The sequence below is a fragment of the Hippopotamus amphibius genome, chromosome 16, assembly GCF_030028045.1.
Source record: "Hippopotamus amphibius kiboko isolate mHipAmp2 chromosome 16, mHipAmp2.hap2, whole genome shotgun sequence".
NCBI lineage: Eukaryota > Metazoa > Chordata > Mammalia > Artiodactyla > Hippopotamidae > Hippopotamus > Hippopotamus amphibius.
In genome coordinates this window covers 52,621,321-52,643,632 of record NC_080201.1, presented here as the reverse complement: position 1 = coordinate 52,643,632, position 22,312 = coordinate 52,621,321, and the positions used below count along the sequence as shown (strand labels likewise).

At 49.7% G+C, this 22,312-nt stretch overlaps 2 protein-coding genes and 1 non-coding gene across 4 annotated transcripts; 2 read left to right on the top strand and 1 right to left on the bottom strand.

The window, feature by feature from the left end:
- The first annotated feature begins 59 nt into the window (after positions 1-59).
- EXOSC5 (exosome component 5) lies at positions 60-10,115 on the top strand. Of its 2 annotated transcripts, XM_057711206.1 has the most exons (7): positions 139-350; positions 497-520; positions 4,263-4,376; positions 4,921-5,042; positions 6,418-6,558; positions 7,542-7,631; positions 8,364-10,115. In XM_057711206.1, exons 1-7 carry the CDS (start codon positions 203-205, stop codon positions 8,454-8,456), a joined length of 732 nt encoding a protein of 243 aa, XP_057567189.1. In that variant the 5' UTR covers positions 139-202; the 3' UTR covers positions 8,457-10,115. The 2 variants fall into 2 exon arrangements, with proteins under 2 accessions (XP_057567190.1, XP_057567189.1); XM_057711207.1 differs by lacking the exon at positions 497-520 and having other exon boundaries at positions 60-350; positions 8,364-9,926.
- Positions 6,256-6,328, top strand: TRNAE-CUC (transfer RNA glutamic acid (anticodon CUC)). The gene has a single exon. It is a non-coding gene; the product is annotated as a tRNA-Glu (tRNA).
- A 590-nt stretch (positions 10,116-10,705) lies between the features above and the next one.
- On the bottom strand, positions 10,706-14,941 carry TMEM91 (transmembrane protein 91). Its single transcript, XM_057711208.1, has 4 exons — positions 14,602-14,941; positions 13,389-13,627; positions 11,464-11,613; positions 10,706-10,936 (listed from the first exon to the last, which is right to left on the bottom strand). The coding sequence occupies exons 1-4, from the start codon at positions 14,612-14,614 to the stop codon at positions 10,778-10,780; spliced, it is 561 nt and encodes a 186-aa protein (XP_057567191.1). The 5' UTR covers positions 14,615-14,941; the 3' UTR covers positions 10,706-10,777.
- Between the last annotated feature and the right edge of the window lie 7,371 nt (positions 14,942-22,312).

Here is a 22,312-nt window from a genome sequence, read left to right as displayed (position 1 = left end):
TTCTCTTCTGTCCAATGGCTTTCCTGGACTTTCGAGGCGGGAGTGGGAGGGGCCAGGTTGTTAGTAAACGTCGAGCCACGTGCGGGCGCCGATCCAGGAGCAATCCCCGGGTTGGCGCGTGCGCACTGGGTACGCAGTCTGTACGCAAGCGCGCGCTTCTGGGCGGAAGCGACAATCCCCGCTGCACGTGGGCTACGGGGCGATGGAGGGGGCGATGCAGACTGAATCTAAGATCCGCGCTGAGTCTGGAACGGAGTCTGGCCCTCGGGGCCCCGGCTGTAGCCTCCGGCACTTTGCCTGCGAACAGAACTTGTTGTCCCGGCCCGATGGCTCTGCCTCTTTCCTGCAAGGTAAGAACTTACCAGATCGTATTCGTTTTAGGGGATTACAGTGTACTGTGCTAGCTGGTAAATATCCCTCCTGGACGGGTGAAGTTCTTGCCGGGGTGGATACTACTGCATACGCCAGTAGACATATATTTCTTTCTCCAGACTAGCAGGGAGAAGATATCTCCACTTTGGTAAGTACTCAGAATGAGAGAGGGGCAGATCTCCTCTTAAGAACGAATAGTCCAGAATAGGGGAACTCTCTTTACCCGGGTGTCTCTCTTGACTAGGTGCCTCCCCTGGGTCCATACATCCCAGGCTGAAGCAAACCCATTTGTCTGCATAATTACCCAGGAGACTGACTTATCACCTCTAGCTGTTTAATTACTCCCTAGACCTGTGGTAGATCTCTTATCCAAATAAATATTTCTCAGATTGAGGGTGTTGCCCCCAGCCCCACCCCCACCCATTGGGTAAATATCCCTTTGACTGGGACACACAACTCTCCCTGTATCCCTAAGATTGGGGCAGGTCTTACCTGTTAGGTAGATATCCCCTTCCCCTAGCTAAGTAACTGTCAAACTAGACTCAACTCCCTGACCCCTGGAAATATTCCTTTGGAGATAGGCCTAAGGATCACCCCCATAAATGCTTCAGGTTCTGCCCTAGAGCATTACCTGAAACCCAGGTACAAAACCTGCTTTCATTCATTCCTTCGTTGAACACATGTATTTTTGCTAGCACCAAGAATACATGATAAAGAATTTTTCTAAATCCTTGCCCTAACGGAGTTTACATTCTAGTCAGAGAAACAGACAAAAGATAACTAAGTAAAATATATAGTAAAATGAATGCTATGGAGAAAAATATCATAAGGAAGAGGAATAGAGTGTGCCGAGAGGGTTGCAGTCTTAATTTGGACGGTCAGGAAAGACCTCCCTGAGATGGTACCTTCTGAATAAAGATCTAAAGGTAAGGGAGCAAACCCTAAAGAGATCAAGAGGAAAGCTTACCAAGCATTAGGAACCACAGGGGTAAAGGCTCTGAGGCCAAAACGTGCCTGGTGAGGAACAGTCAGGGGACAAGTGTAGCTGCAGCAGTGACAGAAAGTGGGAGGGCGGTAAGGAGGCCTGCCCATCATGTAAGGCCTAGTGATTGAGAATGGAGCGCTATGACATGATCTGAATATATATATATATATATATTTTTTTTTTTTTTGGCACACGGGCTTAGTTGCTCCGCGGCATGTGGGATCTTCCTGGAGCTGGGATCGAACCCGTGACCTCTGCATTGGCAGGCGGATTCTTAACCACTGCGCCACCTAGGAAGCCCTGAATATATATTAACAGAATCTTTCTGGCTGCAGTGTTGAGGGTAGAAGGGGAAAAGGGGAGATGAGGGTGGCACAGACCAGAGTGGAAGCAGTGTCGGTGCTGAGATTCTGAAGGAAAACTGACAAATTTTGCAAGTTTGGTTTGGGGGGTTATGAGGAAGAGAGGGATAACACTAAAGTTTTTTCCCCAGATCAGCTGTGCTGGGAGAAGATGAGTTCAGTTTGGAACATTAAATTTGCAATGCCTAGGAGACATCCCCGTGGCAATGTGGACTGGGCAGTAGGAGATACAAGTCTGGAATTTGGAATCCTTTGGCTCTAAATGGTATTTCAAGCTACTGACTGGATGAGATCACCAAGAAAATTAGTGTAGATGGAGAAGAGAAGAGGTCCCAGGACTAAGCCCTGAGTCCTCTAGCTTGTGTGGAGCTAGGAAAAGACACTGAGAAGAAGCAACCAGTAAGGTAGGGGGAAAACCAAGAGAGGCGGTGACCTAGAGCCCAGAGAAGAACCTGCTTGAGATGTAAGGGGCAACCTGCTACATTGGTCCTACTGAGGGGCTGCTTCGCATGAGGATGGACTAGACCTGAGGGTTGACAACTTGGACGTATGTCATTGGTGGCGCAGTCAAGAGCTTGCTCTGGTGGAGGGGGGTGGGGTCCAGAAGGAAAAGGAAGAGTCAGTGGGTGGAGACAGCTCTTCAGGAGCTTTGCTGTAAGAGGATCAGATAAATGGGCCAGGAGTTAGGAGGATGTGGGGTCCAGAGGGGAGGGAGTTGCTGGAGCCATGTCCTTGGGAAGGTGAGAGGGGAGGGACTCTTGTGCCATGTGAACCACAGACAGCTCATCTGGAGTAACAAGAAGGAAGACGCCCGTGTGGATCTAGTTCTTGGATAATTTCCCCCTCCAGGGTACATTCTCATGAAGCCAAGAGAATCCCCCACCTGTAAGGCAGCTCCTCCTCCCCAACCCCAGGAAAAAAAGGCCTCTACCCGGGACCTCCCCAGGCTTAGCTCTCTCGCTAAATGCAGATTTAGTTTCTTAGACCTTAAGAAATACTTAGAGCCCCTTCCATGTTCTAAAACCCCAAGGCCAAGGACCCTGGAGCAGGGTCCTTCACAGACCTTCAGAAGTGTGTCCCGCATACTTCTGGCCTTAGAATCTCTGATGAAGTTAAAAATGGAAAGCCCCAGAACCCACCCACACCAACTAATGCTGGCCCTCTACGTTTTTAAATTAACTGCTGCAGTGATTCTGATTGCAGGCCAGTGTTTTGAAGCTGTGCTGGAGCTCCGTTTCTTCCCACTGCAGATTGCAAGCCCAGCTGCACATTAGAGTGGCCTGTGGAGCTCTGAGGCTCTGGGTGCCTGAGCCCCAGCCCCCAGCAATGGAATTAGTCTCTTTTGGGGAGGGGCCTGGGCATCAGTATCTTTTAAATCTCTGCAGTGAGTCCAGTGTGCAGCCAGGGTTGAGAACCACTGCATTCGTTACTGGTTCTTTTTAACTGGAACAGAGTAGAAAATGTCAGAGTATATCAAAGCAGTAATAGTAAGAGTTGTTTTGTGAGGCTTTTGTTCCATTTACATACACACTGATTTGCATGAGTTCTGGGTCCTGCTCTAAAATGTTTTGGGGTTTTTTTTTTTTTAACATTTGATTTATTTTTCTTTCAATCTTTATTGGAGTATAATAGCTTTACACTGTTGTGCCAGCTTCCCCTGTACAACAAAGGGAATCAGCTGTATTTATGCATATATCCCCTCCCTCTTGAGCCTCCCTGCCACCCTCCCTATCCCACCCCTCTAGGTCATCGCCAGCCATCCAGTTGATCTCCCTGTGTTATGCAGTTGCTTCCCACTAGCTATCTCTTTTACATTTGGTTGTGTATAAATGTCAGTGCTACTCTTTTACTTTGTCCCAGCTTCTCCTCTCTACCCCCCGTGTAAAGTATATTTTTTATTGGGATTTAGGGTCAGAAAAGTTTGCAAGCTACTGTTGAGGTCCAGTCTCCTCGTTCTGCAGATGGTAAAACTAAGGCCCAGAGAAGTGAGCAAAAAATCAGCTGAGGTTGCAGAGCCAGGAGGAAATAAGCAGGTGTCAGGACCCACCCCAGATATTTATCCCTGTTGGTGTCCTGCCTGCTGCAGAGTTTGGTGATGTGAGCATGAGGGAAGAGAGCTGGGCTAGTGGAAGCTTTGGATGGAGAAGTTGGGACCAGCAGCAATAAGAGGGAGGAAGATCAGCGCTCAGAAAGAACTTCCTATTAAAGTTAATAGTAAATTAAAAAAAAAAAAAAAAGTTAATAGTAATAGCTAAAGTCTTCAGGGCACTCAGCACTTACCAGGCAGCGTCCTAAGTGTTTTTCTTTTAATCTCATGTAATCCTCACAGCTGTGAGGGAGGTACTGTAGCTATCCCCCATTTTACAGATGAGGAAGTGGAGGCAGAGAAATGAAGCAAGTGGTTATCAACAGATGGTGGGCCAGGGTGGGGGTGATGTGGGGAGCCCTGGCCACCCGGCTCAGGGCCTACAATGTTAAGTGCTGCACGTTGGGCCCCAGAGGCAGGGAAGATGTGGGTGAGGCCTCCCATGCTGTCTCCCCAGGGGATACCTCCGTCCTGGCAGGCGTGTACGGGCCGGCCGAGGTGAAGGTCAGCAAAGAGATCTTCAACAAGGCCACCCTGGAAGTGATCCTGAGGCCGAAGATCGGGCTGCCTGGTAATTGGGCCTGTCGCCTGGTATCTCCCTCACTGCTCTTCCCGGTCTCCACTCCCCCTCTCGTCTGCCCTCAGCTATTTCTGTCACTTTCTCCAACTCTCTGCCTCTGAGTCTCTGTTTCTGTCGCTTTTCTCTCTCTCTCCCTTTCTCTTTCCATCTTCTTTCCCCTCCTCTTTCCTGGCTCCGTCTCTCCTCCTTTCCATTAACCTGTTGTTCCGCCCTTTTACTCTCTTTCCCCCTCACTCCCCAGGGCTGGGCCCACTGGGATGGGAGCGCACAGCAGCACTGGACAGGGGAGCTCTGAGCTGCTCCTCCCCCGGGAGGCTCCCTTTGTGGGTGCTGGAAGTGGCAGGGGTTGGGTGGGTAGCAGTCAGGCCCTGCCTCCTTCCCACTGGGACTCCTGTGTCATCCATGCAGGGTCTTCCAGTAACCCGGGCTGAGACTGCAGGCCCTTTTCCGGAGGCTTGGGTGGGGCATGTGGAGGAAGGTGAGCCAGATAGAAGGGAAGAGCTTGACAACCCCACCCTACCCCTGATTTCCCCAGGTGTAGCGGAGAAGAGCAGGGAGCGGCTGATCAGAAACACTTGTGAAGCAGTAGTGCTGGGAGCGCTGCACCCCCGCACCTCCATAACCGTGGTGCTGCAGGTCGTCAGCGATGCTGGCTCTGTATCCTTTCCCCCAGGCCACCTCCTCCAGGAAGTCCTCCAGAATCTCTCTGACTGCCCTCCTTGCTGATGGCCATGTACTCACCCTTTACTAGTCCACTTGGCAGGCGTCAGCTTGTCGGAGAGCAGCAGACACGGCTTGAGTGCTTACTATATGCCAGGAACTGTTCTGAGCACTTTATACATATTTACTCATTTAATTTGCACAGCAAAGTCAACTCACACTTCTAGTAATTGATAGAGCCAGGACTTGGGCCCAAGCCATCTGGTTCTAAAGCTCAAGGTCCCTGGCAGGTAGGTATCCTATTCCCATGTTTCAGGTGAGGAAACAGAGGCACAGAGAAGGAAGGTTGCTTGCCCAGGGTCACACAGTTAGAAGGCAGCAGAAGCTGAATTCATACCCAGGCTATCTGACTCCAGAGCCTGTGCCATTGACCTCAACTCTGACCCTGAGCTTGGATTTGAGACTCAGTACTGGGGGAGCCCTAAGCAGGTAGAGCCTTTGGTTCAACAGCTCAGCCTTGAAAGATCTCTGTGGTTTGGGTGCGAAAGGTAGAGGCCAAGGACCAGAAACGGGCATTTCTAGATAGCTTTGCAGGTGCGTGGCCCTGCATTGGGCAGACACTTCACAGATGAGGGAAGAGGAGGACTGTTGTGAACCCATTTCACAGAGGGGAGGTAATGGAGGGTCAGTGGCAGAGGTGGGACTGGCTGATTGTAAAGCTGGGCCCTGGGGAGGAAAGACTTGAGGAAACAGAGGTGGGCCAGCTGACTGACTCAGGCCTGTGCTCACCTTGCACTGTGCCAGGGCCATGCCTCTCCCCTGGGTTGTGGGCTCCCTGAGCACACTGACTCCTCTCTTCGTCACCCAGCCAGTCTATCACCTGATAGCACTGCTTGCTCAATTCTCTAGCTCCACGCCTGGCTCTGCCACTGCTTCCTTGTGTGATCTTGGAAGCCTTCTGCCCTGCATTTCCCTGAAGGTGCATATCTGTTGAATATCATTATGGTCCCTGACTGAGGCTCAGAGAGAGCAAGTAACTTGCATGGTTAGAGATGGCAGATTCAGGTCTGGAACCCAAGGATACTTGATCCCAGAACTACTCTGCTTTTCTGTGATCAATTAGTTATGTCTGCCACAGGCACTGGCAGGCTGAATGGAGGCATGGATATGTTCTGACCAGCCCTCCAGTAGAAACTCTTAACCTGGGAATTCCCTGGTGGTCCAGTGGTTAGGATTCTGTGCTCTCACTGCTGAGGGCCCAGGTTCAATCCCTGGTCAGGGAACTAAGATCCCACAAGCTGCACAGCACAAGAACAAAAAAAAAAAGAAAAGGAAGAAAAAACAACTCTTAACCACTGCCTGTGGCACTCAGCTCCTGGCCTGTTGTCTGAATGCTGCCTGCATGGCACTGGTGGATGCAGGTGTGCCCATGCGGGCCCTCTTCTGTGGGGTCACCTGTGCCCTAGACTCTGATGGGACCCTCATGCTGGACCCCACAGCCAAGCAAGAAAAGGTAGGTATAAAGGGCAGGGTGATAAAAGGCCTTGGGCAGACACTCTTCCTCTGCTCCTCCTCTAGGCCTCACTTCTCCAAAACAGTTGGCTTGTACCACCTCAGTCTCAGCTGGCAAGCTCTGCTCTGTTCATCTGGGCAAGGGCTAGAAACCCAACTCTAACCTGCTGAAGCAAAAAGGGAGTTGATTTTAAGAGGCTCAAAAACAAAAGCAAAGGAGGAGAGAGTTTTTTCTTCATTGGCTCAAGTTCGCAGTGTGCTAGGGTTCTGGTTATCCCCAGTTATCTGTTCAGGATTGTAACAGTCGCATGCAGTCGGGAAAGCAAAACCCCTTGGGGGATTTCAGACAGAGGGAATCTAATGTAGGGAACTAGTTACAACCATGTTGGAAGAGCTGAAGGAGAAAAAGGGAAGAAGAGAGGACACCCAGAGATTAGACGCCTGAAGCCAGCTCCTGCTCTGTGCTGTTGGAGACACTGATGCAGTCACAATATAGATGCATGGAGACGGTCTGGCTTTGCCCTGGTTGTTGAAGTCCAGAACCCACCCCATCTCCATGGCTAGTGTGGCAGGTGATATACCCCAAACGCCTGCAGTGAGGACCAGGATGCTGCTCTCTCCTTCCTTTCAGTCTCCCACTAGATTCCTGGTAGAATCTCACTGGCAGTTTCATCTGGGAAATATAGTTTGCAGGCTTCCAACCCCAAAGATACAGAGCACTATAGGAAGGCTGGGAGGTACTGGGGCATGACTGGCACTGTGGCTGCCCCTGTGGTGCAAAATACTGTGCTGTGAAGTCCCTGTCAGAACCATGTGGTGGAATCCGGTGGGGGGGATTACTCAGGGAAGCAGTGGTATGTAGACCACACAAAAAAAAAAAAAACACTTGATACATGAGTAAAAAGCAAGCCCCCTCTTTGTGACCGGCTGCAGTTATGTCTGAGGGGAATCCTAGGTCCCCCACCTTGTACCCCTCGTCCCTAGGAGGCCCGGGCAGTCCTGACCTTTGCACTTGACAGCGTGGAACGGAAGCTGCTGACGTCCACCACCAAGGGGCTCTACTCCGATGCCGAGGTACCAGCATGCAATTGGGGGTGAACGCCACATCCTTCCCGCCCACCGGACATGAGGTCCTGTCCCAATCCTGAGAGGCTTAAGGAGAGCCCCTTCCTTGCATCCCTTCTGTAAATAGAAGGAGTTTTCAAACTTTGTAGCCATAGAAACCTTTGTGGGCATTTTAAAGGGAAGCCAAGTTTATGAGAAGAGAAGGGAGGCTTGGGTTGAAATCAGAAGATTGGGGCACCTGGAGGCATCCCAGCTTCCAGCTCAGAGCTCTGCACCCAGAATTCAAGGGGTCTGAAAAACAGTTTGGCACCTGTTGGGCCAGATGGTCTCTGAGAACATTTCCCACCTGGCCCCTCTGTGAATCCAGGAGTACGTACATGACAGAAAAGATTTGGGGTCTCAGATTCCATGGCTTTTAAGACTGTTTGGAGTCACAGGGCCTGTGGCTCTAAAATTCCAGTCTCTTCAGTTCCGGAGCTCAACAAGGTTGGGGTCACTTCTAGAGAAGGTTCAGAATGCCTCATGCCATTTGTCTGAGGGCCTGGAGCTGCTTGAATCTGACCCCTGAAGCCTTCCCCTCAAAAGAGCCCATGAAGTTGGGAAGAAGGAAATGCACATGGAGTAATCCCTGTACCACCTGCCTGCCCCTGGGGAACGGTGAGGGGTTAGGTCTGTGGAGCCAGCGGGCCGTGTGGCTGCAGGCCTGGGCCCCCAGCACCGACCCTCCCTCTCCCCTCCCAGCTCCAGCAGTGCCTGGCTGCAGCCCAGGCTGCCTCCCAACATGTCTTCCGCTTCTACCGGGAATCGCTGCAGAGGCGTTACTCCAAGAGCTGAGGCAAGCCAGGGCAGGCTGCCCCTCCTGCCACCGCCACCCGCTCCCCCCAGCGTCACATAAACCGGCAGCCCGGCCCCACCTCTGTCCTTGTGTGCCTGCGTGAGCTTGTGGTCCTGTAGCTGCAGGGGCACCCCGACCTGCCGAGAAAATGTGGCTATGATAGCCGGCCCCTGGGCCCCGGGGGTGGGTACAGACCACACCCCATCCCCGAAAAACACTAGTAGGGTGGTGCATTTACTGAATGAATCTACTGATTCTGACAGCCCCGTGAAGTGGGACTGTTACAGAGTATGCAGGCCCTGCTGGGTGCTGAGGTCTCAGGAATGAATGAGACCTAGGTCTCATGTTCAAGGAGCAGCGAGGTGATGGACAAATAAAATTGGTGTTTGTTGGATGGTGGATGCTGTTTTAATAAATAGGGAAGAGGGGTTTAGGCAAGTTTGTGGGGATGGGGGACAGGTTTAATACCTCAGTCCATGGAGAGGCAGACATCTGAAGCAAACCCGGGAGGCAGCCACGGACGAGCTCAGAGACTCATGGACACGTGGGGGGAGGACCCCCTGGCAGAGACAGGCAGAGGTTCCAGGACCAGCAAGGTTGCCAAGTGTGGCTGGAGCAGAGTGAGGGAGGGCAGGAGAGGGAAGAGATGGTCAGGGAAGCAATGGGCTTTGTGGGCCTTGGAGAGGAATCTGGTTAGTCCCTGTTTTAAGGTAAGGAAACAAGCTCAGAAGCCAGTTAACTACTAGGGGTCACCAGCTAGTTAGCTGCGGAGCACGGGTCCCACTCAGAGTCCAGACTCAGGGACGTCCCTGGTGGTCCAGCAGTTAAGACTCTGTGCTTCCATTGCAGGGCACACAGGTTCCACCCCTGGTCAGGGAACTAAGATCCTGCATGCTGTGCAGTGCAGCCAACAAAAGAGTCCAGACCCAGAGCCCTCACCATTCAGACAAACCTGGGAGCTGCCAGCATACTTGGACCTCAGGTCCCTGTCTGTGAACGCAAGTGGCCGAGGCCTGTTGGTTCTCCATTGGGGTGACAGCACCCGCTAAGGGGCTTTTGGAAATGGGTGTATTTTCAGCTCTGGTTTGTCTGATCCCCACCCTCACACTTAGGGAGCAGGAGCCAGGAACATGCTAGCATCCTGCAAGGAATAACATGCCCATCGGTGGGCCACTGACGTTTGGGGGTTTATGGTGAAGATGACATCTGCTGCACACTTCACATGCGTGAACTGGCTCACACGGTTCCCATGACTGCCCCTCTGGGTAGGTGTCATTTTCATCCCCAGTAACCAGGAAGGAAACATCAGTATCTTTAGCTTGAAATTACGCTCTGTGAAGAGGCTCAGGAGAGCACAAACAGGGAATAGTGTTGTTTTCTAGCAAGATTAAATGACATTAAATGGAGTGAAAAACACTAAACCGCTGTTATTTTTTTACTTGGTAATATCAGGCTGCATTTAATGTGCTTCTGATAAGCTCAAAACAGAGCAGCTTTGCCTGCCAGAGTGCCAGCCAGCACTTTGATGCCTTAAGGCTCCATCCATCCCAACCTCAGGCCATGTGATGGGGCTGCTTCCTACCCCAGGTGGGCCAGTGAGAGGGTGCCTGGAGAAGAGGACCTTTGGGGTACCAGGAGGGGGAGCCTGCACAGGGAAGCCAAGCAGTGGGGAGACCAGACCATTTCACTTGAGGCCCTGAATCCAGTTCTCCCTCTGCTCTCTTCCCCTTTGTTGTGTAAGGCAGTCTAAGTTGGATTTCTGCCACTTGCTGTCAGAGGAACTCGGGGAGGCTGCTGTTGACACGTATGACCCATTTAGCCTTCACAGCTGCTCCAGGTGTGGGGGAAATTAATCCCATTTTGCAGATGAGGAAAAATGAGGCTCAGAAGGCACGTGGCAGGAGGCTACACAGTGAACTCAGAGGAGGAAAGACTTGGAACCTGGCTTTCTCCAATTCTCTACTGACCACCCACACTGTGAAGAGAATATTCTGCAATTTGGAAGCCCTCCTCAGATTCCCCCTTCTCTGGCTCTGAGGTGTTCAGGGGCACCCCGAGCAACAGCCTGTCCCTCTGGCCCGGCCCTTCCACCTTCCCACACACACAGACAGACACAGGTTTGGCGGCTAGAGTGTCTGGTGTTTAATCGCTCTTTGCGGCCTCCAGGCAGGGAGAGGGGAGGGAGGGGGTGGTCCTGCCCGCTCCCGTTTCTGGATGCTACTGCCGCCGCCTCCGCCTCATCCACCGACATTCTCCACTCCCACCGCGGACGCGCCGGGCGGCCAGCCTCTGGGTTCACAGCGGGGGGCCGCAGGGGCAACTAGGGCGGGTCCCGGGAGGCGAGGTAGGCGGCCAGGGTCACCAAGGCGGCCGCGTACGTGCACACGCCCAGCCCCACGGCCAGGACCCCCAGCAGGAAGGCGCGGCGGGAGGCGGCCCCTGCCCCCTGGATGTCCCCCTTGGCCCAAGCCTTGTTGGTCTGTGGAGGCGTTGGGCAGCGGTGACTCAGGCATCCCCTCATCCCACCCTGCTTCCCGCAGCCCAACCCCTCCCGCATCCAACACACCCACCCATGTTTCCATTCATATGTTCCAAAAACATAGGTAGCAGCTACTGTGGGTCAGGCACAGTTGGGCATTGGGCATACTGGGTGACTAATAAAAAAATGCATCTATTACTATATGCCACAGCTCTAACTCGCTGAGCCTCACCATGACCCCGAGGCAGGAATTATTCCACTTTTACAGATGGGGAAAATGAGGCACCGGGAGGTTAAGGGACTTGCCCATAACCTTACCAGAGGGTGGCAGGCCTAGGATTGGAGCTCAGGTTCTTAACCACCACTCTGGGCTGTGAAAAATGCCTCATTTACCCCTGAATGTTTCTACATGAATCCTCGCCATCACTTTTTTTTCCCCCAAGCGTGGCTCCTCTTTTTTTCTTTTCTTTCGAATGCATTTTTCTCTTTTATATCCAGTCCCCTCCCAGCTCCACCCACAGACTGACCTTCTGGGCCAGGTAGAAGGCGGCGATGCCCACGGGCCAGAAACAGCACAGCATGGAGAAGACAGCTAAGCCGAGGTGGTCGTGGGGTAGGAGTGGGGGGAGAAGGCCGCCCCCATCCCAGTCCGAGTCACTGTCACTGGATGACACATCCTATGGGCAGGAGATGGCCTAAGTGGGCATCTCCACCCACCTTCCCTGCCCCACTGCTCTGCTCCCCATGTCTTCAAAGGCACCACGAGAGGAAAATGTTCCAAGAGATAGGTTCTTGACTTGTCTACATCTTGGATCCCTCTGAGGGGAAGCTGTGGACCCTGTCTCCACACAACAGCCTCACCCACACTCAAAAGCTTTGAGTTCAATTTCAAGGAGTTCACAGATCCGATCAGGGGTACTACAGCTGCTTATAAGCTCTGAGTTAAAAACCCCTGAAATGGGGACAGAAACCTGCAAAAAGATGGAGATTAGAGGAGCCAGCTCTGGTGGCCTAAATTACTGGGACAGACCTGCCTGCTAAAACTACAGGTTCCATATTAAAAATATATATTTTTAATCTTGCATCAAATAGCTCACAAGACTGAAGACCAAAACTGAAGTGAAAATCAAGGTTACTGTAACAGAGAGGTCAAATGAACAGAGAAGGCCCCTTCTGCCCTGCAGGCATTTACCAACCCCAGAAAAATTAACCTTTCATTCAGACCTTGAACTAGATTAAAAATGATCTCTAACTGGTAGTGCCCCCAGGCGGCTGACAGAAGCAAACCAAATCCTCTCTGGAGGAAGGTATTGATACTTTCATTCTAGGCCTCAAAACAATTTTTCAAATACAATGACCAGCATGCAGTCAAAGATAACCAGGCACACAGGAACTGTGGAGGAAAACGAGCAGAAATAATTAAGACCCTCAAAGTCTTCAAATAATGGAATTATCAGACACATACCACGTCAAAGCGAAGCTCATTGCCTCAATGTGGCAGACTGTGTTTCCAAAAATGACCACACCCATCTCTCCCCTCCCACAGGCTCTTCTTACAGTGTGACTGATAATCTTCCCATCAAGGGGTGAGGTCTGTGTCCACTTTCCTTGCTTCTAGGCAGGCTATGATTCATTTGTAATTGATAGAATGTGGTGGAAGTAATACCACACGACTTGCAAGCATAAGTCAGAAAAGGTGAGGCAGCTTCTGCTTTGCTGAAACACTCATGCTGGAGGCTGGTGGCACGCAAGGAGTCTGACTGCCCTGAAGCCACCATGCTGTGAGCCCAAACCAGCCTCCTTGGGGAGACTCCCGCAGAAGCCCTGAGGCTACATTAAGAGAGATACCCAGCTGCTTCAGACCCTGACTGTTCCAGCTTTAGCCACTGGCTGACCGCAACCTCATGAAAGACCCAAGTTCTTCCCAAACTCCTGACCCATGGAAACCATGAGCCATGATAATGACTGTTGTTGTTTTAAGCTACTAAGTTTGGGGGTGATTTTGTATACAGCAATAGCAACTGGAAAACCATGTTTAGCAAATAAAAGACAAGGTTGACAGTATACACAAGGAATAAGAAATTATAAAAAGACATTAATTGGGAAAAAGAGAGAGAGAGAGACCAGGGCCAAGAGAGGCACAGAAATGCATCGACTTTGGAGAGAGATGGACTGGTAGAGAACAGGGGGTCAGAAGTCAGAGGGAAGACAAATAGAGCCAAAGGGAACAAAGATGAGAGATGAATCTGGAGAGAAAAAGGTAAAGAAACCAGGGGAGACAGAGAAAAGGAAAAATCACAACTGGAAACCCAGGAAGGCCACACGCAGTTGGGAAGTGAGACTCCAGGCCAAAGACTGGCACTCCAGCTGCCAGCCTGCCACAGCTGGGTGCACCTCCAGCCCCCTCCCCCAGCTCCCACGAAGGAGCCTACCTTAGTGGTGCTACTCCTACCTCAAGGTCGGGGGTCCCTGGCTCACCCAGTCCAGCACTCACAGAAGGAAGAGATGGTGGCAGGAACTGCCAATCCCTCAGCGATTCCGCAAAGGCTGTCTCTTGAAAGGGAGGCCCCAGCTCAGGCTCACCAGGCTTCTGGACAGGGGGCTCACCGCCTACACCCACCAGCAGAGGCTGTTGGAGCTCTCGAAGACTGGGTCTGTCCATGACTGAGAAGAGGCTCCCAGAGGGGCTTCCTGGGGGTAGGGGAAAGAGAAAGACAAGTTGTAAACGTCTCACCTTCATCTTTCCCCTGACTCCTGGCTTTAGAGAGACTCCAGGCACAGACTAGGTAGCTGAACCACTCTCAGACCCATTTTACAGGTAGTAAAAATGAGGCCCAGAGAGTAAAAGAGGTTGGTCCAAGTTGTGAAGAGAACTCAGGAATCTGGACGTTCAGTACCGGGCTTCTCAGGCCAAAACCACATACCTGTTGCACATTTGTTCCAAACCATGCCTTACACACTTACTTGGCCTATGAACTACACACTCATCCTGGAGTCACACTCTCATCCCTCTCCCACTACACCCATCCTAATGATGCTTAGTTCACACACCGCCTGTGTCTCCCAAACCTGCACACTCTCAATACCCAAGTCCCCTGCCACACATACCCATCAAGGCAAGGTCAACCCCCATTCCATCTGTGCACATTCATGTCCCAATGGACTGTCTGCATATGAGCGCCTCTGGAGCCCCCAACCTTCTTACACGCTCAACCCAAATAACTCCTTGCACATTCATCCTAATCCCCCCAGCATCAGACTCTCCCCAGATGTACATATATGCACAGGCTTCCCACACATGCAGTGTGGACACTCTCCCTCGTTTCCCATCACTTCCCTTGCACACCTGCCCAAACACCCGAGGCCGCACACCCCTCTCTTACTCCATCCACACCCATGACCCACACCCACCCGCTCGGCTGACACCTCTTGTTTTACCAGAATCCACCCCTGCACACCTCCCCCATAACACCACCAACCCACCACACACTCAGCTCAACCACAGATTCTCGCCCTCACAGTCCCCCTGGGGGGGTCCCCAAGTCTCCCGCCCTCAGTCCAAACCTGGCTTGAGCCGATTTCTTCGCCAAGGTTTCGCCTCCCCGTCCCTCGCACGAGGACCCAGGAGAAGAGCGGTGCCCCCCTCAGTTGCGCCCCTCACTCACCGCCCACAGCCATAGGCCGGGACCTCCTGGGCTCCTTCCACCAACACCCTCCCCGATCCTGCCTCCCAGGGTGGGGGGAATTCAGTGAGCCGCGCGCTCCTAGGGGTCCGGGCCTAGGGGCTCCGGGTCTGCGCGCTCCGCTCGGCGCCCCTCTAAGCGCCCCGGGCCCGCAGTGCGCGGGGGCAGGGATTGGGGCGGGGCGGCGGGCTCCCGGGCTCCGCCCTCCGCAGAGGCCCGGGGATGGGGCCTTGAAGGCCGACGTCAGCGCCCGCCGCGGGCCCCTGCCACCCCGGATGTGGAGAAGCAGGTGGGCGTCTCCGAGGACAGCGGAGCCCCTGACCCCCCCTCGCCCCGATCCCAGACCCAAAAGCTGCAGGACGGAGGAGGGGGCGCCCCGATTCTCCAGGGCCTTCCTGGCTTGGCCCCGCCTCCACCCCACTGCCCTCCTCCCTGCCCAACAGTGAAAACAGCAACCCCGGCTAACTATGGGCACAGTTCTTAGTGCTTTACATATACACGTACACGTTTATTCCTAAGAACGACCTAAGAGTCACCATCATTGACTGTCCTGTCGTGCCCAGGAGGAAACAGGCTCAGAGTTAGAACTTGCCTAAGAGCTCACCGCCGGTCACAGAGTGCAGACTACGCCCGGTCACAGAGTGCAGACTACGCCCGGCCCCAGGGTTAGATGTCCTACACTCTTCAACGCACGGACTCCTCTCAGTAGCTCTATTTCTATCCCTATTCTTCAGATAAGGAACCGGGGGCTCAGAGATGTGTGCTCACTTGGCCAAGGTAAACAACTGATTCTAGGACCCACCCGCAGATTGTAAACTACGGCTGCATTTCTTCCCTGCCCTTGTGGAGGGGAGAAAGCAGAAGCAGAAGGTGAGGTGGGGGCTTCCAGGAAAGGGGCAGCGGTGGAAGTGGGCCAGGGATGGCGTGCTGGTTATAAGGTGGTACCGGTGGTGGTTACGAGTTAGTGTTTGGACCCGCACAGACCTGAATTCCTTTCCAGGCTCTTCAAAGCACTCGCTGTGTGACCTCTGGGTAGTGGCATCACCTCCCTGAACCCCAATGTCTTCGGTTGTAAAACGGGGTAAATACTCCCTGACTCTTAGATGTGATAACATATATAAAGCACTTAGATTAGGTGCCATAACAAATGTCCAATATTAGCCCCAAATTAGCCACTCTGAATTTTGATGGTATTCAGGAATATAATTATTTACATCCATCTTTATCAGTCTAATTAAGGGACTCTTCTCACCCCACCGGCCTCCTTCACGGAGGGCATCCAGCTTGCACTGGCTTCCCTTTCTCGGAAGCCCTCCATCTCACCAGTCCCAGACAGCCAAACTGGAGGATTCCCTTCCTGATATGGGGCCAGCCAGAGTTCCCTCGCTCCAGGGCTCTGGGGCTCTGTGCCAAGAGTCCAGACGCTGGAGCTGGCACAGGCCCCACTCCCGGGGAGAGCAGATGGTGTCTGAAAGTGCACTTGGCTCAGCCAGAGTTTCTGGCAGACAACAGGCGGGGAGACCCACCCGAGGATAGATGAGAAGGAGAGGGGGCAGAACTGTTTTATGGGGGGAGACACCCTGTTACTCTGTATCTCCTTAACCTCCCTCTTATCACTGTGAAAGGTATTACATATATCTGCTGCTTGTAGTTTGAATCCTCCCACTGGTACCAGCTCCAGCTGGGCTGGGATTTGATCTCTTTTGTTCACTGCTGTGCCTCAGGGCCTAGAACAGTGCCTGGCACAGAACAGGCCTTCAGTACATATTTGTGGGGTGAGGTCATGAAATCTCACCAGCCTCAGTTTTTTACTGAATCCCTGAGCAATATGGGTCCCTTCAGCCCCGTAGGCCACCCTAGAGATTTACCCTCTTCTGGTAGATCTCTCTGGCTACCATCAGCCTTGTATAGTCTCCTCACACCTTCCAGGATGTCACTAGAGGCCCAGGCCTCTTCGGGTTTGTGATAATCCTGGAATATTAAACATGAGATTCCAGCCAGGATCATCAACGGAAGCCTACACGACTGAGTGAAAGTTTGATGAGGAACAGGTTATTTATTTAGTCTCAAAATATCCTCCCACAGATTACTTACTTATTACAAAGCGAAAAAAATAGTATTCATGGACAACACCGGCAGACACCACCTAAACCAAGTGATAGAAGTTAACATCACCAGTATTGGGACAAATGCACATCGTGTGCTTCCTGATATGCACTGAAAAGGACACAACATCATTTCTGTGATTTTTCTGCCAAAAATGCATCATCTGAATCTAATCATGAGACAACATGGGACAAAGTAAAATTGAGGGACACTCTATAAAGTGTACTTGGTCTGTACACTTCAAAAATGTCAGTGTGCGGGAGGGAGGGGATATGGGGATATATGTATAAATACAGCTGATTCACTTAGGTGTACCTCAAAAGCTGGTACAAAAGTGTAAAGCAATTATATTCCAATAAAGAGCTTAAAAAAAAAAGTCAGTGTCATGAAAACCAAAACAATAACAAAAATTAAAAAGCTGGCAGCCTGTTCTAGATAAAAGGTTACAAAAGAAACATGACAACTAAACACAAAGTGTGATTCCTGATGGAGAGCAGATGGTGACAAGTTATGTTATTGGGACAATAGGGGAAATTTGAATATAAACTATAAATTAGATGATAGTTTTCTATCAATCTTAAAATGCTACTTGGGGAAATGTTCAATTGGTATTATGGTTATACAGGAGAATCCCCTTGGGACTTCCCTGGTGGCGCAGTGGTTAAGAATCCGCCTGCTGGGCTTCCCTGGTAGCACAGTGGTTCGGAATCCACCTGCCAATGCAGGGGACACGGGTTCGATTGCTGGTCCGGTAAGATACCACATGTCTCGGAGCAACTAGGCCAGTGAGCCAGAACTGCTGAGCCTGCGCTCTAGAGCTCGTGAGCCACAACTAATGATGAGCCCATGCTCCGCAACTACTGAAGCCCACATGCCTAGAGCCCATGCTCTGCAACAGGAGAAGCCACCACAATGAGAAGCCCATGCATCTCAATGAAGAGTGGCCCCCATTCTCTGCAACTACAGAAAGCACAGCAAAGAAGACCCAACACAGCCAATAAATAAATAAATAAATAAATATTTATTTATTTATTAAAAAAAAAAAGAATCTACCTGCCAATGCAGGGACATGGGTTCGATCCCTGGTCCAGGAAGATCCCACATGCTGCGGAACAACTAAGCCCCTGTGCCACAACTACTGAGGCCCACATGCTCTAGGGGCCTACGTGCTAAAACTACTGAGCCCGAATGCTGCAAATACTGAAGCCCGCGTGCCTAGAGCCCGCGCTCCGCAACAAGAGAAGCCATGGCAATGAGAAGCCCACGCACTGCAACAAAGAGTAGCCCCTGCTCGCCACAAATAGAAAAAGCCCCTATGCAGCAACAAAGACCCAATGCAGCCAAATTAATGAGTTAATTAACTTTTAAAAAAAGAATCCCATTGTTCTTAGGAGGATTTTACTATTAAAAAATTGTTATAAATATAATATATATGTGTATGTGTATATATGTGTGTGTGTGTGTGTGTGCAGAAAATCAAGCAAAAGACTTGAACAAAACTTCACAAAAAGAGGAAATCCAAGGGAGAAATGAACACTTAAAAAGTTACTCAACTAATCATCAGGGAAATCCAAATTAAAATCACAATGTGATACCCATACACACAGTCAGAATGGCTAAATGAAAGCAGACACCACCTGGAAATGCTGGTGAGGATGTGGAGCGGAAGAACTCTCATACACTGCTGGTGGGCATCCAAACTGGTCCAACCACTAGGAAAACTATTGGGCAGTTTCTACTATAGCTGAACATATCCTATGACCCAGCAATCCCAGTCCAATCAGATATGAACATATGTCCACCAAAAAGCAAATTCCCATCAACAGATGGATAAATAAAGTGTAGCGTCTTCACACAGAGGAAACTAGATAGCAATGAGAATGAAAGAGCTACAACCACATGGAGTAGCTTGGGATGAATTTTACAAACAAAACACTGAGCAAAAGACAGCAGACACAAAACAATACATATTGCGAGATTTCATTTATACAAAGTACAAAACCAGGCAAAATTAACCCATACTGTTAGAAGTCCAGTTAGTGGTTTCCCTTGGCGGCATGCTGGAAGAGGCATGAAGAGCATCCTCAGGGCCTGATCATGTTCTTTTCATGAGCTGAGTTCTGGTTACCAGGTGTGTTCAGTTTATGAAATTTAATTCAGCTGTTCATTTATGATTTGTTCACTTTTCTGTACATATATTATACTTCAAAACATTTAATTTGGGGGACTTTCCTGGTGGTGCAGTGGTTGGGACTCTGAGCTCCCAATGCAGGGGGCCTGGGTTCAATCCCTGGTCAGGGAACTAGACCCTACATGCATGCCGCAACTAAGATTTTGCATGCCACAACTAAGACCCGGTACGACCAAATAAACGCATAAATAAATATTTTTTAAAAATTAATTTTGAAAAAGAGTGAATTAGATCTAAAGATGTGGATAACTTTCCAAGATGTATCACTGAGTGAAAAATGCAAGATATGGGAATTCCCTGGCAGTCCAGTGGTTAGGACTTGACGCTTTCACTGCCGAGGGCTGGGGTTCAATCCCTGGTTGGGGAACTAAGATCCCACAAGCTGCACGGTGCGGCCAAAATAAAAAAGCAAGATGTAAAAGAATATGAACATTTACTCTATTAATCAGTACAGCACTTCCTCAAAAAATTAAAAATAGGATTACCATATGACACAGCAATTCTACTTCTGGGTATATACCCAAAAGAACTGAAAGCAGGGTCTTGAAGAGATATGCGTACACCCATGTTCACCACAGCATTACTCACGATCGCCAAAAGGTAGAAGCAACCTAGCTGTACATCAGCAGATGAATGGATAAAGGAAATGGGGTGTATATATAAAATGGAATATTATTCTGCCTTAAAAAGAAAGGAAATTCTGTGATGACCATTTTGTAATGTATAGAAATACTAAATCATTATGTTGTGCACCTGGAACTAACATGGTGTTGTAGGGCAATTATACTTCTAAATAAATAAATAAATGCCATATAATTAAAAAAGAAGGAAATTCTGACACGCACGACAGCATAGATGATCCTTGAGGACATCATGCTAAATTATGCTAAATGAAATAAGCCAGTCATAAAAGGACAAATAATGATTCTACTCAGATGGGCACCTAGAATAGACAAATTCATAGAAATAGAAAGTAAATAGGTGGTTTCCAGGGGCTAGAGGAAGGGAGGGATGGGGAGTTTTTATTTAATGCGTACAGAGTTTCAATTTTGCAAGATGAAAAGAGTTCTAGAGATTGGTTGCACAATTGCATGAATGTAGTTAATGCCAGTGACCTGTACCCTTAAAGATGGTTAAAATGGTAAATTTTATGTTATGTGTATTTTATCACAATTTTTAAAACTTTAAGAATAAAAAGTACATAAATAAATATTCAGTGTGCTTCTTGTAAAAAAATATGTAAAATATGCCATTTCAGTAACAACAACATGAACAATAAAAGCCATCAATAATGACAAATATTTATAGTGCTTCCTATGTGCCAGGCACTGCCCTAAATTCATTAGGCATTTGTATTCATTATTATTGCTGTGTAACAAATTATCCCCCAAAATTTAGTGGCTTAAAACAACAAACATCGGGCTTCCTAGGTGGCACAGTGGTTGGGAATCTGCCTGCCAATGCAGAGGACATGAGTTCAATCCCTGCTCCAGGAAGATCCCACATGCTGCGGAGCAACTAAGCCCGTGTGCCAAAAAATAAAAAAAATAAAAAAAAATAAAACAACAAACATTTACCATCAGACATAGTTTCTGGCATTGGTCGGGAATCTGTTGCTGAGTTACCTGGCTGTTTCTGGCTCAGAGTGTCATGAAGTTACAGTCAGCATGTTGGCCAGGTGCGACAGTCACTGGAAGATTTGATGTGGCTGAAAGATGTCTTTACAAGATGGGTTACTCACACGGTGCTGGTTTATTGGCAAGGGGCCATGGTTCTTCCCCATTCAGGTCTCTCTCATGGCTGCTTCACTGCTGTCACAACATGGTGGCTGGTCTCTCTCAAAGTGAGCCATTCAAGAGACAGATGGAGAAGGAAGCCTCAATGCCTTCTATGGTTTAGTCTTAGAAGTCACACAGCAACACTTCTACCATATTCTGCTGGTTAGAAGCAAGTTAAAAAGTGCAGCCTATACTCAAGAGGAGGTAAATTAGGCTCCACCTAGTGAAAGAAGGAGTTTTCAAAGAATCTGTGGATATATTTTAAAACAGCTTCGTACATTCATTAAATCCTGACAATAATCTAACAAGGTAGGTACCATCACTCATTCTCATGTTACAGGTGAGGAAACAGAGGTACAGAGAGGCTAAAGGTCACACAGAAGAGCCAGAGCTAAGATTTCAATCCAGGTAGTTGAATTAGGAAGCATTTTCTTAATCACTAATATCAGCCAGTGGGAAAGAAACGAAGTGAAGAAAAAGTATTTAAGAAGGAGCATTGTATGGGGCTTTGTTTTGTTTGTTTTTTGGCCACGCTGCGCAGCATGCCTGATCTTAATTCCCCAACCAGGGATGGAACCCCTTCCGCACTGAAGTGGAAGCGTGGAGTCCTAACCACTGGACTACCAGGGAAGTTCCATGTACGGGACTTTGATGACTGATTGGATGTGGGAAGTGATGGAGTTGAGGTCATGACACCCATAACCTCCATATTCCTTTCATACTGGGAGATGTGTATCCAAGAAAGGCAGGACAGCTGGAGGTTAAGAACATAAGGTTTGGGGACAGAATAGGACAGAACTATAATCAATTTGGTTTAAGGCAAATGATTTTGCCCTAATTTCTTCATCTTAAATAAAGCTGGTAATTACCTATCCTGTGGGATATCTGTGAGGATTAAAGGAGACCGTGCATGCAAAACGGTTTACAGCGGTTGACACGGAGAAATCACTCGATAGCTGGTAGCTTTCAAATATACCTATTAGTGAAATATTATTGAATTGTATACCTGTTGCATTATTTTATCTATATAAATACTATCCTATTGAAATGTTGCCCCTTCCCGATAACTTTGAGCTGGTGACTCGAACTTTCAAAGTCCCCGTTTTGCAAAAAGTAGGGGAATAAGTTCCTTTCGGACTCCCGGTCTGGGCTGGAGGAATAAGGCATGAACTAAGGTTCAGTTGGACTTAAGAGGGTGGGGAAGGCACTTCTCAGGAGATCAGAATGTGTGAGTGCCTCTGACTCAGTCATTCCCCCTGTGTCCATTACATGGATGCGATAGCTGAGACCTAGAGCTGTGCAAGGCCACATGTTACAGAGCCCAGCCTTCAAAAACAGGATTTTCTGCAAAGTGGCCTCAGTTCCTCATTTCTCTTACCCCTTCCCCCACACTCCCCCGCCCCCCGCCCTTGTTCAGAATCAGCACTAACAGTGAAGAACTGGGCAGTATTTCTGAAAAGGAAGTTCCATTTATCAGTCCTTGAGAAGCTTGGGGGAACTCTAAAAAGGAACCCCCTCCCCAGCTTCTCTGAATGAGGGTTTTTTTCCAGTTATGAGGCAGGGGGATGCGCACAATGACGAGAGGGAGATTCCTCCTTGGCTCTGGCTCAAGTCTCTG